Raw genomic sequence first — 16,643 nt, 5'->3', positions numbered from 1 at the left:
GCAGCTACCGTTTGTTGTTTTTCCCTGGGTTTTTCCTCGTTTTTTCTTCTTACTTCTGTTTGACTTGGCGTTGTTGTTGCAGCTACCGCCTAGAGCCAACAACCATTAAGAAACCGAAGGGAAGGATTGTGGGGCGGGCGGACAGAGCCAGGACCATGATCACGATTTTCAAGTTTCGACATTTGATTGAGTTTTTTGAACTAACGAATTTTTTTCTTTATTTTTTTCCTTTTTTTCTTGGTTTGTGTGGTTTGTCTTATTCAAAGAGGTTCGATCGCGGTGTGTGTGTGTGTGTATCGTCGTGAGGCTGTGGGCGTCTTGTAGCTCGTATCCATATCTTGCATATTGCTCCTAAAGAGCGTTAATTTGACACACAAGTAACCCAGATTAGCGATCGACGACGACGCGAAACAAATGTCTCATTGCCAGGGATGCTCAAAATGTAAGGAAATAATCTCACAGTTTTATTTTATGAGGGTTTCACTAGGAAATTATAGAGTTATTATGGTTTGATCCGTTTTTAAGCTAAAAAGAAACATAAATATTATTTGAATATACATATGTAAAGCCACGGCTCACTCATGCCTTAAACATTATATAAAAAGCTTACAAAATAAATGTAAAATTTAACCTTTTAAAAAGATATAAATGTCTTAAATTAATTCTAGTTCTAGCACCTCTTTTTAAAAGCTCCCCATTTTATTTCACTGAAATCTATTTTACCAGTGCTATTTTTTAAGAGCACTTTAACTTCCTGGGAACCAGTAAGGGAACCCAGTCTCCAAGACAAGCTGCCAACCCTGCTTAGAACGTGATTTGAACTCTCCTTGGGCCAAAAGCCGTAACGAAAGGAAACGAAACACAAATGTTAACTCCGCATGTTGATAAAAATATGACAAGTTGGCTGTCATTAGTCACACAATTAACATATACAAATACCGTCGACGGGAAGGGATAGGGACTGAGTGGGGTATCCTCCTCGTCCTCCTCCTTCGACCCGATCTCTTCCAGCGGTGGTCACGTAGAGGAGAGGAGACACGCTGACTTCAGCAAATTGTCAATTACTCATGCGATGAGCGAAATGAGCATCGCCAAGGGCAGGGGTTTTCGGATGTTCCAGGGGTTTCGGGGGCTTCAGGGGCCTTCGGGTGGCGAATCGCGGAGAAGGACCAGACCTGTCCAGCTGCCGAACCTGAATCCCAGGCTATATCTACCGCTGCTTCTGCTGCTGGACCGCCTGTCGTCGACGACTGCCTTTTAAAGCATCATTAGCAGCGATAATTAGCGCCGTGCAAACGACAGCCAAGAGATTACCTCGAAAAAGAGACCCACACACCGCAAGAAAAATTAATATTTGTTCTGTATCGTATTTTGTTAGTTCAAAGTAATATTTGAGTGGTAGTACAAGAGTTGCAAGATCTCTTTCGTATCACACTTTTTAAAAATATTTCTGGAGTATACCAAGCAAGTAAGGTTTTAGTTCTTGATGTTCTATATGATACCATTCTTATATTTCTAAATCTTTATTAACAGAGACATTTATCTAAGAAGTGTTAATCGTTTTTAAAACAGGGATTATTTTGATTTTGTGTTAGGAAAACTTTATGTGATCTACATAAAACCTATTTAATATTTTAAAGCTTAAATATACTTAATTTTTGTCACAGTTTGAAAAAGTAATACAATTTTTTCTCTGTGCACGAATAAAGACAAACTAGCTTCTGCCATCCCCCGGCAACAATTTTTTGGCTAATAAATTCAAAATGTTAAGCCTTCTTTTTTGGCGATTTTCGTTTTGCGCCGCTTTGGCAAATTCGAAACTCGTGAGAGATTTTCGTAGTACCCGAAGCAACAGGTTGCTGAAAACGGGGTCGTAAGGGGTTAAGGGGGTGGGAAAACCCCTGCTTCTAGTTCCATTCAACTTCAGCCTCATGCGTAACTTTAGTGAATGGTCAGTTGGACTCAACTTGAGGCGAAAAGGGGGAAAACCCCCAAGTTGCTGATGTGGCAGTCGCGCTGGCAATGTGTGGCTGCGGTGCAGTTGCTGCTGCAACTGAGTGACATGTTAATTAGTCGCTTACATGACAGCAGTTTGCTGCCAAGGCATTGCCAAAATGCTAATTTCCACATTGGGCAACCGCTGAGACGCGGAAAAGCGCGGAAAATGGAAAATGATGCCGGGTTCGTCGAGTTGGGCAATTTATAATTGAGCAATTTGCCAGCGACTGATTTATTTGTGGATCCCCAAACGGGATTAAAACGGTATGTGTCTCTCCCATGCAATAAAACTCGCTGGGAAAATGAGATCAAATGGATTAGCCACAAGACGGATTTATGTGGTGTCCGTATTTTTCGACACAAGCTCTATACACTAAATAAAATATTAAATGGCAACCTTACAGAAAACAGCTATGTTTGCGGCTTATTAGCTCATTAAAAGGTGTGACGAATCTAAAAAGATCTTCTAAACTAAAAAATCCATTCACAATTAGTTTCTTGAAAGCATTCAATCTCTCACGTAATATAACTGAATATGTTTCAGTACTTGAGTTATATTTTAATCACATTTATGGTTTGCGGTCTCTGTGGAGTCCATGCAACTACGACGTGTCCTCCACTGCCCACGTACAATCCTTTACATGAAAAAGGAGAAGTCTGTCTTGTGGAACTGGGGCCAGTCCTCGAGCATATTGCGAACAAAAAGGAACAACTTTGGAGCTCTGGTGACGATGCCAAACTGAATGAAACCCGGAAACAACTGGTCAGGATTGAAGGTCTGGAGGTGGAAACAAAGGACCAATTGAAGGCGATTCAGAAAAAGATGGAAACCGAATTTAAAGCTCTAGAGACGAAGATGCCAACGACTAAGGTCTGCTTTAACTGCCTGGAGATTCAAGTGCAGGAAGCAAAGAAAGCTCTCCACCTTTCATTGGAAGGGATGAAAGTGATTCGAAGAAATGAAGTCCCGTATATGTTCAAGAAGTTTGAATACAGTTATTATTACATAGAAAAGAAAGAAACTGCGGATTGGTTTACTGCGACAAGCAAGTGCCATAAAATGGGCGGTCACCTGGCGACACTCGAGTCCGAGGCGGAACTGAATGCCATCCATAAGGAGGTCGACATTAGGGAACGCATCTGGTTGGGCATCACCGACTTGGCCAAATGGGGCGATTGGGTTTCCCTGGCCACAGGTAAAACTCCAAACTTCCTTAAGTGGGCCCCGCTAAATCCTGAGGCGAATATTGAACAGCGATGCATATACTTAGAAGGCGGAATGAAGGATGGAAGGTGCAACCGCACATATATTTACATCTGCGAATATTGAATATTTATACCTAAACTCAATAAATTTTATTAAAATATTAAGTGAAAAAAAAAATTTTGTTGTTTCTGAAAATTTTGCGAATACACGTAATGAATTAAATATTAATATCACTTTATCGTATTGAAATTATGACAGTGCTCTCTGCTTACTGCCATTATGAAACTTTTTCGTGAGTGAAAACCCCTCAGCCATTTCCAGCTCATCTACTCCAGCTGCGTCATTTTTATACTCCGCCCACGCAGTCGGAAAAACAGAACTGAGTAATCGAGAAATGCGGATACATCATCAGCATTCGCGACTCTTTTCGTCGGGACTCCTCTAATGTTAATGTTAATGTCTGTTGGCGGCACGGCAATTAAAAGGCACGCTCTGTTTGTTTAGGTTGTTGCTTTGCTCATTGTTGCTGCGGCAGATGAAACATTGAAATCAACGATGTCGACAACAAGCAGTCTTGGTTCCAGGTCCAAACCTATGGGCCTCATCTTCGGGTCTTCAGTCTTCCGTCTTGTGTCTTAAGTCGCCGTTCTTCGGTCTTCTCAGTACCTCTTGATCCGCGTCTAACAATCAACAAACGCGCACGATTGCGATTAACCTGGGGAACAGGGAAGAGGGATCCCGAAAGAAGGGGCGGCAGAATTCTGCGGAGACTGAGGACCGACAGAAAAGAGCAGGGCGACTATCTAATGTCGGGATCTGTGTACCGTAAGTGATGTCGATGTCGCCACCTACATCTTGAATAGAGACAAGAGGCAACGACAACCAGAACTGTGGTGGTGCACTGCGAAGAATTGCATCGAGTGTTTTCCAAGCCTATTTAAATATGATAAAACACCCTTTAATGTATTTCTACTGTAAACCAATTTAATTTGTATTTTTAAGCCGACTGAACACGAAATTTCTAGGATACCTAGATTTATTTTTCCAACTAAATTACCCCTATTAAGAAGAGGAACCGCTTATTTTCAGTGAAGACTCTTCTAGGCTGGCTTAATTCAACATCGGAAGTTGTTCACGGGCTTTTTCGATGATTTCTGTTGCACATAATAGTGCATAATTTCCCGGGGCTCCGATCCGAGGAATAGAAACAGTTCTCTGATTAGCCTGCCGGCTGACATGGAGGTTTCTCCCCGAATGCGTACTCCCTTTCTTTCTTAGCCTGGGCGGAGGGCGTTGATTGGCATGGCAAAGTAAATTGCATTGAATGCTAATTTCTATGGCAAAATCAAAGCGCCGTTAGTGGGACAAAGGGGGGCAGACAATGGCGCTCCATTAATAACTGACAGGACAGGACAGGAACTCAAAACTGCGGCTCAAACAACGCTCAAAGCTCAAAAGCCACCGACAGGCAACAGAAGACTGGAGAATGAAGACTAGAGACTGCAGCCCGGAGACAGTGGAGGAGTGGGCGCATTAGTTGGCTTTTGTTTTGGGGCAAACCCTTTTCGCCTGGCTAGAGGCTACAACAATAAATAATAAAATGTTGACACGACAACGTCATAACCTTTGAACGTGAAAATAACCACAAATGGAGGAGGCCAAGTCGGAATCTTTGCGTGGGCTGAATAAGTCATCTCCTCGAAGGCTCGCTCCTCTGCGACTGCATTCAATTAGCCTCCATCCCAGTTGCCCCGTTCAAAAGAAAAGGTTTCGACCTTCACGCCACATTTACCAGATTCGATCCAAGTTGAGTTATGTCCAACTTGTTGACATCGCCCGATAGGCATCTTTCCCACACAGTAGCGTCGCCGAAGGGGAGTCATTTGTAATACTTCAAATATTTGAAATTGTTAAAACAGGAAAAATGTGGGAGAAAAGCTAGGTTCTATAACTGACTTTTTTCGTTCGTAAGAATTTTTCACTCCGAATTTTTGTCATCAAAATTTTTTACAAAGTCTTCAAAAATTAAAGTGTTCTGGTTTTGGTTTCAATCGATAGGGAATCTTTATACGAACTTGACGAGGTATGACATGCCATATTTTGACAATTTGTTGCTTTGTTACGGACAAAATATAGATATTTTTGATAATAAACTGAGATAAAGAACTAGTTTCACTGCGTGCTCTCGTCATAATTGTGTTAATATGGGTCCCCCGACCCCTTTTAATTGGGTAACAAAGTTTGGCGACTACGCACCTGAGCTGCATAATTGGGAGCAGTAGTCGAAACAATGGTGGTTCAGATATCGCTGCAGGTGGCAGTTTGGAGCCTTCGACTGCTGTTTGCAACTCACAAGTTGGCAGTTGCCAATTGGCAATCGGGCACACTGGTCGCCAAAACCAAACGGCAATTTAGCAATTGAATTTAGCAAGTGAGCATGTCGCTAGCTCATTACAGGCAGCCAAAAATCGCGGCTGTTGGCTTATGTTTTTGGCCTAGCCTAATCGCAAACGAAATCGAAAAGCGAATAACCAAAATGCACTTGATTGGTAAGGGAAGGGGAATGGGAATGGAGCTCAGTACACAGGGAGAAAATGGATATGATTGATAAGTAATAGATGGTAAAAGTGGTAAGGTCCTGCGACTGGAAAACATATATTTTTATTGCCTTCGATTTTAATCTAGAAAAAAAAATCTCTAGTGCAGGTAGCTATTCAATTAAATGTAAAAATAAGATATTGATGAATAGGACTCGATTCTGGTACTTTTAAACCATTATAGTACTAAGCTTTCGATTTGGATCAAGTTTGAATTTGATAGTTAGTATTATTTATTTTTTCACTTGCCAATACAGTGTGGTTAGACTGCTTTTTTTTGAGTGCACTTTATAGTATGCAACTGGATGCCGGAGGTTCTCTGTGCGATTTGTTTCTCGGCTCTGCGGCGGCCTCACATCAAATCAAATTAAAACGGCTGCCTGTCGATTCGACTGACTTTGATTTTCATTTCGATTTGCTGACAATTTTCAGCCGTCGAGCCGAGTTTTTGTGTCTTAATTGGTTGGCCCGATAAGATGTGTGTTCATGTTGATGTGGCTGCCATTTGGTTGTGGCTGGCTTGAGGTTTCACTTCTAGATGCAGATTGCAGACTGGCAATTAGCTGCGAGGTGCGGGTGAAGTTTTGGGCCTAATGAATGCAGCCAGCTCCGAGACACGCAAAAAGCCTCCGATCCCAGTTTCTCCACCATCGCACCCGTTCTATCTCTTTGCATAATTCTCTCATTAGTCAGCCTTTGCCGGGCCGTTGTTTTCGAAAGTCGAAGTTCAAGTTTTTGGGTTGCAGCAGCAGCAGCAGCAGCGGCAGCAGCAACATGCAACAGGAGGTAGCTGCAACAGCACCAACGCAACACCCTCGTCGTGAGTGGACCTCGATCTGACCAAATACGGGCGAAATAAATCAACGGGCCGAGCACTAAACGATTCTGCCCCAGGGCAAATATGAAACATAAGCCAAATTAAGCAGCTCGCCACCGCCGCCGCTCACAAATCGATCAGAGCAAGCTTTTCATTTTGCCCCTTGGAGTTTTGAGTATTGGTTCCAGCTCCGATTCCTATGCAGATTTTTCCCCAGTTATTAGAACAATCTGCGATGTGTGTGGGCATGTGAAAATGTGTCAACGCTCCAAATAGCTACACAAAAAAAGACCAAAATTGAAACCAAAAGTGAGCCTGGAGCCAGATCTTAAACTGGAACTGGAACTCGCCTGCAGGCGACAAAATATTCGCCTTTTGTTATGTAAATTGTTTGTTTCTGTTACACCCAGTAGTTATCAAGGGTATACTGCACAAAAATATAGTTTTACTTAAAAAAGGTACAATACTAATAAAATTTGAGGAAAGTTTAAGAACTTTAAATTTTTATTATTACGTAAACATTATTGAAAAATGCGTTTTCAAATAACAAGCTTGCAACATTGAAAGGTAAATGTGAATATGAAATCAATCTATATTGACTTTTTTATCTGTGTAGCTAAGGGGTAGCTGGTAGTTGGAAAACACTATTTTACATACCCAGCTTATTATTCGCTTTTGCTTCAATATTTTCCATACTCCATGCGAATGCAAATTTTTGGCTGTCTCAAATATTTTGGCATTTGCGCATTAATTTCGCCTGCCCCTCGAGATTCTCCTCCCATTTTCGGTGGCCCAGTCTGAGGTTGGTCGTCCAACCGGTTGCCGGTCGCCTCATAATTCTGAATGCAGTTTGTCGTGGGGCCTGAGTTGTTGGTTATTGGTTATGCGGTTACTCGGTTGCTGTTTTGCCTAATACGTGACTATCATGTCATAATAGCGAATTATTAGAATTTAATGCGGTCACAAAACGATGTGAACCCAGGCTGAGAGTTAAAGAGCTGATCGGCAGTCTGTTCCATATTTAACTGGGTCGACAGCCTACCGATTTTCCGCAACACAAATGCCATTTCGGAATATACCTTGATGATTGCGTAAAGGTGCGAAGAATTCGATGTCTGCTTCGGGCCATTTTACGATCCCCTCTAATTTGGGCGATTGTCGCTTTTTAAATTCCCATTGCCTTAACCCACCTTTGGCCACTGGGCGTTTCTTGGCTTTCGCCGCTGTCCCAACTATCGAATGGCCTAGGAGCCTCCAGGTGATTAGCAAAGACGGCTTGAATAATTTCCCATGGCTGCCATTGAGATCTCCACTTTGATCTCCATCAGCGAGTGGCTCTAATCATGGTGATCATTCGATTTGCGATTGAGCTCGCCACGTTGGGAGATTAGCTTTGGGGGCAGATCGATCGATTCGAAAATATCTTTTGGTTGTCCACTTATAAAGAGTGTTTTGGTGATTACAAAAAGCTTGTGCATTTAAATAATAATAAGTAATACCAATAAAAGTGAGGCAAGGCCATACCTAATAAATTGACTAATTTATGCCAAAATGGTTGATCCTGGTCACACTAAAAAAAACTTGTATTTGGAAGTATAATAACAGTAGTATTTTTCTTTTAGGAGTTTTCTTGTTTAAAGTTTTGTAGAGTATTTAAAGTTTTCTTTTTTCGTGTTTAGTTTTCCAGTTTTTGCTGTTTCATTTTGGCTGAAGTTGATGATTTTTTATGTCTTGATTAAGTATACGCCGCGTGCTTATTGATTTAGTTTCACTCGAATTACGTTTTTCACGCTTTTCACAGAAATTGGACAAAAAGCCAGTGCTACAGCTATTATAGCCATTACCTCGGGAACACCTGCACGATCTTCGATCTGCGATCCGGCTGCTTTCAGCTCGAATGACTCGAATTGAGGCTCTGACACTTACATGTTCACACTTGCCGGATTGTTTGTTCTGTCCCTGGGCCACAAGACTCGGTGTCTGCTGTGTTTTTTGGGAGTTTTGCAATTCTTTATTTCGTGGCTTGGTATTTTTGACAACTCCAAACAGTTGTCTGTCCTTATAAGGGATGGCCAAAAGATCCAAGAGGGGCCAGCGATTGGGGGCGTCTCCTCGGGCTCATTTATTTAAAAACCAGGTAGGCGCGGGTCGAGAGGCGATATGTTTCATGTAGGTATTGATTTCCATTTGATTTGTCGCTGCCTCCTCTTTCCCCTTCCCGGTTTCCAAGCCAAAGCCTCCGACAATATTTCACAACATTTCACCTCATTAATCAAACAAACTGCAAGGGTCCGATTTTAACTCCAAACTGCAACTCCGATTTCGAGGCTCCGAGTCCGAGACATTTGGAATATTTTCGGCAAGTGTCAGCGGTTTACAGTTAGCATCGAATTCGGCATTGGGATCGGTATCGTTGACTTTTTAATTGATTAAAATGAGAAATCGTTACGATTTGTGTGCGCTGATTGTGCGGCAAGGATCTGATTTCAAGGAGCAGTTGGAGCAGCAGGATGAGCTCGCCATTGTGTTCGGATCGGTAATGACAAGTGGACGAAAATCGGCAGTAAGGCTGCACACAGAGAAAAATGTTTTTATTGCTTTTTGAAAATAATTTTCTGTTTGCACTTATATTGTTTCAAATACCAAACAGTCGAAAGCATGGTCATGCTTTAGTAATCATCTAATTGATGCTGCAAAGAAAACATCTGGTCACACTGAAAACGAGTTTAAGCTATCTTAAAATGTTTCTGAAAACTTTACTTTTTTTATATAACGATTAGTTTATCTATAGATATAACTTTTACTAAGTTATGTATACGGCATTTTCTCCCTGTGCCTGGCAGCTTTCTATAGGGACACAGGAAATGAAACTCGATACTTTTGTGCATTTGTGTTATTGTTGGTTCTGCGAAATGCAAGGCAAAGAAAGACTCGCAATAATAAGCAATAAAAATTCTTTGGATTGGATGGATTTTGTTTATGTGTCGAAGATTTACGAGCAGCGGCGGCTTATCCACTTTGATGGGTCTGTTCCCAGGCCCCTCTGCCCCCAAAAAGCTCGCAAAATCACCAATCTCACATAGCCTAATTGTGCCTTTGATGCAACTGTTTCGCATATTTGCTTTCTATTGAAAGAGTCCCCGCCTGAAGACTCGACCTCTGGCCTCAAAATGCGAGCCGGCGAACGCTGACAACTTTTGTACATTTCTCGCTAAATTAACTGAATTTCTGACCTCGCAAGGGAGAGCTGCCAAAAAAAGACGACGATATATAGAGAGAGAAGTGCAGAAAGAGAGGCTTCATCGACAAAAGCGAATCGTTAAGAGTCCAAGGATCGCATAACTCGCGCCCCTCGCCTCCAAAAAGTCTTGCAATCTCTCTGAGCTGCAGTTTCAACTGTGAATTTCCGAAAAAAAGCCCAACCAGAACTCCGAACCCGAACTCAAACCCAAACCCGAGCCAAATGTTGCCCAGTTTCAACTGCTGCAGCTGCTCTTTGGTAGGGGGAAATATGCGCAAACTGCTTGATGTCCACTTAAAAGTGTCAACGTGAAATTCTTGCCTGCCCAGTAAAAAAAGGAAAATAAAAAAATACAGTCAGCAAAGTCAGTGAGTGTTGGCACTACTTTATGGATAAGGAAGGGCAAGTGAGTGCACTAAGGTACTTGCTTGTGCTGTATTTCCTGCAGTTTTTTGTCACCACGGTTGACTTCTGTTTTGTTACTACTTTGGAATCGCAAAACAAGTTGGACGAATAAGCCTAACGCCTATTTGCTATACCAGAATAATGTAAGCAAGGTCACACTAAGTTCGATTCCACGAAGAATATAAAATGGCCACACTTATTTCATGTAAATTTCATGATGGCTAAATATCCTTCCACATTATTGGTTATTATTGCTCAGAACCGAAGATACCAAATAACCTCAAATACTTACCTATACCAAAGTAAGTTACTTCAAAGTAAAGTTTAGCCACTTTTTGAATCATTCAATTCTACCTTCATTAGCTTATGTTGTTGCTATAGCTATAGGGAATTTTTAGTTCGTTTACACATAACACACTTTTTGGAGGTTTTTGTTATTTGTGCTGCTGGTGGTGCTTCCCCTTCTTTTCTGGATATATATATATTTTTTTGGCAGTTGAATTGCGCCTTTCGCCAAACCAATTCTGCTCATTTATCTTGAACTTTTCCTCCTTCATTTGGGGCCTCTGTTTCTGTTTCGGTTTCTGATTCTCCACTGCATTTCTGTTTGTGGCTTCTCTCGGGCCAAAGTTGCAGCATTTCGGGAATTTGGGTTGCTCCTTCTTAAAAATATATATAGGTATATATGTGATGTGGATGGGCCTGCCTGAATCCATGTGTGCCGCCTGTGTTTTGGGGCATTTCTGTTGGTTTCATTTCTTTTCTTCTCGTTTCGTTTGGGCTGCTTTTCGTTTTTGGTGGGCAACAAAAATATCACACGAGTATAATTGAGTTTGACACAATAAATTGCTCATCGCGGGACAAGAAGCTGCTGCGGCCAATCCCCTCGGCAGGCTGTTGCCGTTGTTATCGCTGACCTTTAAAGCCGCCAGCGCGCTGATTTATAAATTGATTCTGCTTAACTTTGTGGCACAGCGGGTAGCGCTCCTTGGGCTACTTGTTTGCCTCTCCTTTCCTTTGCCCGCAGCAGCAGCAACACACCAGCAGCAGCAGCAGCAGCAACAGTTGCTGCAACACACCAGCAACATTGGACACATTTGCTGCAACAGTTGTCCAAGCTGACCAATCTGCGCTGCCCCTTTTGATTTTGGCACATTAACACATTTGATTGTGAGCTCGGCTCGATTGTGATGCCTAAGCGAATCTTTAATGAGTCCACACAATGAGAGATCACGGCCAAAAGTCCTGGAGATCAGCAGACTCTGCACAGTGAGAAAAATATGAAATGGAAACATAAAGGCCGATCTTAGGAATATTTTGGCTTAAATCGAATTTTCTTTAAGTCATTGAAAATATTTATCGATGGGTAAATCAAACGGGAGGTCGGGAAAAAAAGCATAACGCCTATTTGTAGTACCTTAAAATAAGAGCATGATCACTTTGAGTTCATTAGCTCGTGGTGTTTTGGGATCGGGCCTACCATTTTTATTTTTCTTTAATGCTGTACTGTTTGAAGTTTTTGGCTTACATCAAATATTTGCTCGGGCTATTTCAAATATTCAAAAACCATATTTTTTTCCACTGTGATGAGATTTTGAGATCCCCAGAATCGCGACTTGGAAGTGACATTGACGACGGCACGAATATTTCAATTAACTGACAATCGCTTGGCCGAAAATGAAGCCCACTGAGTGAGCTCACCCCCTCCTCTGTGATGACCCCCTGAGAAATCGGGAAATCGGTGGCAGCTTGAGGAACTGTCTTCGGATGTCAGCAAAACTTTAAGAGAGACAACAAACGAGGCAGACGACATCCGCTGGCGATTCGCTGCCGAAATGCGATAAAATGCAAATCTCTCTTGATGCTAAAAGGACACCAGCCGGCAATTGAAATCCAAAAACGAAACCAAAACCATGGATACCCAGATTCCAAGCCAAAAATCCAGATGCAAGCGACAAAACAATGGCAGCAAAAATGGCTTCGCTTGTTGCAATGTTGCTGTTGCTGTTGCGGTTACTGCAGCAATGTTGCTGCTGCAATGTTGCTGCTGCTGCTGTTGGTGGCACATCAATGTCACGGCTTCGACAGTGGTGCTGGGGGTGGTGGTGCGGCGATTTTCCAGGGGCCAGCAGACAGGAGACGGGCTAATCTTCATCAGCCGCCGTTTGTAGTTGGCGCAAAGTGTAAGCTCACACAAATCTCCAGAGAAAGAGAAGCGCTGGAAAAGCAGGAAAATCGGAGAAAGGGTGAGGAAAAGCGGCAGACGCGGATGCGGATGAGATGGATGCGGCTTTATCTGCTCAATAGATGGACATTTGGATAGATTGTTCTTGTTTGGCTTTGACGTTCGCCAGCAGCCTGCCACCTCCCCCTTTCAAAGGCCCTCGATCCCCCGATCCCCAAGCCCACAGATCCCCAGATCCGAAGTTGCATTATGAGATTCTATCATCGCTTCGTCGGTGTGTGTCCAAATTGTTTGGCCACAGTAGCAGATGCTTCTCCTTTTGTTCCTGCTAAGAGCACGGAAAGAAATTTTGGGTAGTCATACTTGTAATAATACTTCAGATATATTTCGTATCCAAATGATATAAGCGTGGATAAACAAAGTTTAACAAATATTAAGCCCTATTTAAATTTGACGATAGAATTATTTGTTTACCATTATTTTTTACATCGGACTTCCCTCTTTTAGTCTATATACGATTCGACACTAGGTGATCTACCTTCCACAGTGACTAACTATTAATTTTCAAATACCTGTTCTAGTATAGTATTTGCTAGCAGTGCAGCCGTCAAAAGCAGCTGAAAAAGAACAACTATTATTATATTTTAATGGCTACCTTTGTTGCAGTATTGGGATTGGATTGGGTTCTCCGAGTGGATGGATAGATGGATGGCCTTATGGTGGCTGGTTGTTCGGCTTGGCGGATGATTCTATTGCCATTATGGCCGCGAATGCGCTTGTTCCATTATGCGGCGTTTGCTTGTCAGTCTCTAATGGATTCTGGATGCTGGATTCTGGATCCTGGACTCTGTGGATCAGCGAGGAAATACAAGCTTTTTGGCTGCGATTTGGACGGACGGTGGCCTCTTCTTTGGTGGGTTCATGCTTGTTTTCTTTTTTGGCTTTTTGTGTCGGCGCCATTGCAGTCCTCAAACGTATCGAATTACATTTGGCGTCTCGTATTTTTTTGGGTCTGTCGGCAATCTAACCTTTGATGCAGCTCAACTGCGATCTCTGTGATCTCTCATTCAGGGTCTTTTAGTCTCCTGCAGCAGCTCCTCCCACATCAAACGGAAACGGAAATGGCCAGCTGGAAATCGGGAGGGGAAAAAGACCGCAGGAGGTTTCCTCCTCCGTTCGTAAAAGTCTGTTTATTGTGATTGTTCTCTTTGGAGGAACCCCTCTTCCTTACCCCCGGATCATTTCCAATCAAGCCAGCAATTAGCGATGGCCGGCAATTGGCTTCCATTCCCCTCTAACCCTTCTCGCACTTATTTCGTGGCGGCAATTATTTTCGCATTTGTTGGCCACTTGCGAATGCTAATGCCAATGATCCGGGACTGCAATCGTAATCGGAATGGCAATGGCAATGGGAATGGCTTTTCGGAATGAAAAAGGAAGGGAATAAGACTGGGAACGAGCTTATTAGTGCAGCCATTGCCATTGCCATAACTTTGGACAATAAAACGCAGTCGGGCTGGGACTTCAAAGGATTCAAAAGTGTTAAACTGACATGCGAGATGAGAGGCAGAAGCAGTCTGGAAAGATGGCAAGGATGGGATCGGGATCGGAGTGGTGGTTGCAAGACGAGGATGTGATTTGGGCGGTTGCAGGCTCTGGCAGCCATAATTCTGCACTTGGAAAAATTGCTGAAACTATAGGCATTGTATATAGGGAGAACAGGAAAAGGCGTGCTAGGGAAAGATCAGTTCTCAGCATATACATTAGTTACAGTAAAAATATCTGGTCAAAACTTAAAGGCAGTGGCTTTAATGGTTTAGGCAATGCCTCGATTCTTGCGGTTTATAAGGATACTTTTAAATATATAGTTTTTCCCTGTGTGCTTTTGGCCAGTCTTTGAGTTTAACACCGATGACGGACCTGAAGTCCAACGGATTGGATTGGGGATGGCAACTTGGGCAGTGCCCAGCCAGTCAGTTTAGCGTCACCCCCTTGGCTCGACGCCCCTGCCCTGCCAAAACTGACACTTGCAATGAAGACATTAGCCGCTAATGGAATTGTTATTAAGCCGCAGAAGCGCGCCTCTGGAAGAAATCTGTAAATCTGCAAGCGGAAAAGAAGGAGAATCTGCAGACCTGAGGAAAGGCTCAACTTGATGGTCTCTGTGTGGATGCGATTCTCCTTTTCTCTCGCTGCTGCAGCTTTAATTTGCTCATCAGTGCGGCCATTCGAGCTGGAATAAAATTATTATTGTATTTCATTTTGAATTTCGTATGAGGGATTAGATCCTCTCCTCTGCGTTTCGCCGTACAGTAATCACTTTATTGTGAGCTTGATGTATTGACAAATTATAAAAACATAAGACCGCGGGGGGAAGAAGATGAGAGGAACTGGGGAGATCTACAACTGAATTGAGCCTTAACACGCATTCCGCAAATCACTTATTTTGCAATCAGAGGAGAATCCAGCATTACGGGCTCAGCTAGCACCACCAGCACCACTTGCACCACCACCTGGTGGTGCCCTCTGAAAGTGGGCAGGGCAGTGGTCTTTGGTGGCGGAGCTGTCGAAGTCCCGATTTGACAGGCCAAGTGAAAAATGCCCGGCCCTAGAACAATGCCAAGGTTCGATCTACGTGCGCATACTTGGCGAGCCACTTAAATGGCTTTAAAAATAAACCAAGCCAGGGCCACAGCTCAACTCAATTTACACAAAGAAAAATTTTTTAATGCACATATAAATTTAAGTATATACATTTTACATTCACAAGAAAGTTTAATAAAAAGTACATTAAGATACGAGCCTGAAAAATTCGCTTTAAAATTTTTCGTCAGGCCAGTCAGACAAAATCAATTTTTTTCTAAGTGCATTCAGGGCTTAACCTGAGCTTTTTACCTTTTCCGGCTGGGGCCCATAACAAATTAAGGCTTTTCACTTTCCATCCTTGTTGTTGTCTGGTGTGTACACACCCCAAAAAATGCGTAGCCCAAATGAATACCTAGGCAGCTCCAACAACCCATAATCATAATCATCATCATCATCGTCGTCGTCTTCGTATTGCTGGTTATATCTTAGCCTCCATTCTTGGCGTATCCACATCCAGGTGGCTTCGTCGTTATTTGTATTCGCTGTAATATGAATTGACTGCTACTAATAATAACCACGAGCGTTTAGATGCCCTCCTTCCGACTAAGGATAGCGCTGTACTTGCGTTCCTGCTAAATGTGACCGAAAAAGGGAACTATCTGGTGGATCGAAGATGTAAATACCCCACAAAAACGAAATATAAAAACAAATGCGCAAAAGTTTTTTAACTTTCTTTTGGGTTATTTAAATGAAAATATAGAACCATGAGAATTAAATGGGGAAAAAAGGACTTTGCATTTCATACCAAAACAAATACACCCACTTTTCCGAAAAGGTAAGAAAAAATCGAAATACAAATTTCAGCAGTTCCAGCTCAGCATTGTTGATCTGCTGCAATTGATACGAACGCGAGTCGAAGACTGGCAAATGGAAATAACTCAACTGGACCCCAGAATCGAGCCCCGAGACTGAGATTCAGACTTGGGTTGGAACTCGGGACTTGGGGACTGGGGCAAATAATGATAATGACGACAGGCAAGGGCGCTCGACGGGTAGGCGGGGTGATGATCCAAGGCGGAGGTGTGGTGCAGGCCAGAAATCAGCAACAAATAAATGAGTTCATGCAACGTCTTTGAAATGAAGACAAAGTGGATGTCGGTTCTCGGTCGTTGTGGCTTGTTGTGGTTGCTGATTTTCAGATGAAGCTGGGGGATGTCTGCAGAGTGTCTGGATGTATCGGATCCAGGAGTCCAGATCTCCCACTCGTGTGTGTGATGTGCGGTTCAAGAGTTCACCGAAACATTGCCACCTACTACACGGAGGTTTCAGCCTTGTAAGTATTTAATAATAAGATATGTTGAAATCTTTCTATAAAAATGAAATATTAATATTCTTTGTTCTCTGTGTAGTAACTTCTCCTTTAATCGCTCATATGTGGGAGTGTCGGGCACTTTTCCTTTCCCTACTTCTTAAACTCCCAAAGCGAGAAAAATTGACCGGTACTCCAACATCTCATCGTACCCACGTGGGGTCTCCACTCCCCTTTTTTTCCAACAGCAAATTAATCACAAATTCCAGGGCATATTTTACTTTATCATTTCGATTTA

General features: G+C 42.7%; 1 protein-coding gene across 1 annotated transcript; it reads left to right on the top strand.

The window, feature by feature from the left end:
- Positions 1-2,507: 2,507 nt before the first annotated feature.
- LOC119547506 (accessory gland protein Acp29AB-like) lies at positions 2,508-3,362 on the top strand. The gene has a single exon (XM_037854397.1). The coding sequence runs from the start codon at positions 2,534-2,536 to the stop codon at positions 3,326-3,328; it is 795 nt and encodes a 264-aa protein (XP_037710325.1). The 5' UTR covers positions 2,508-2,533; the 3' UTR covers positions 3,329-3,362.
- The last annotated feature ends 13,281 nt before the right edge of the window (positions 3,363-16,643 follow it).

This window comes from Drosophila subpulchrella, chromosome 2L (assembly GCF_014743375.2).
Source record: "Drosophila subpulchrella strain 33 F10 #4 breed RU33 chromosome 2L, RU_Dsub_v1.1 Primary Assembly, whole genome shotgun sequence".
Taxonomy (NCBI): Eukaryota; Metazoa; Arthropoda; class Insecta; order Diptera; family Drosophilidae; genus Drosophila; species Drosophila subpulchrella.
Note: the sequence above shows the minus strand (reverse complement) of the source record. Positions and strands in the feature narration are given on the sequence as shown.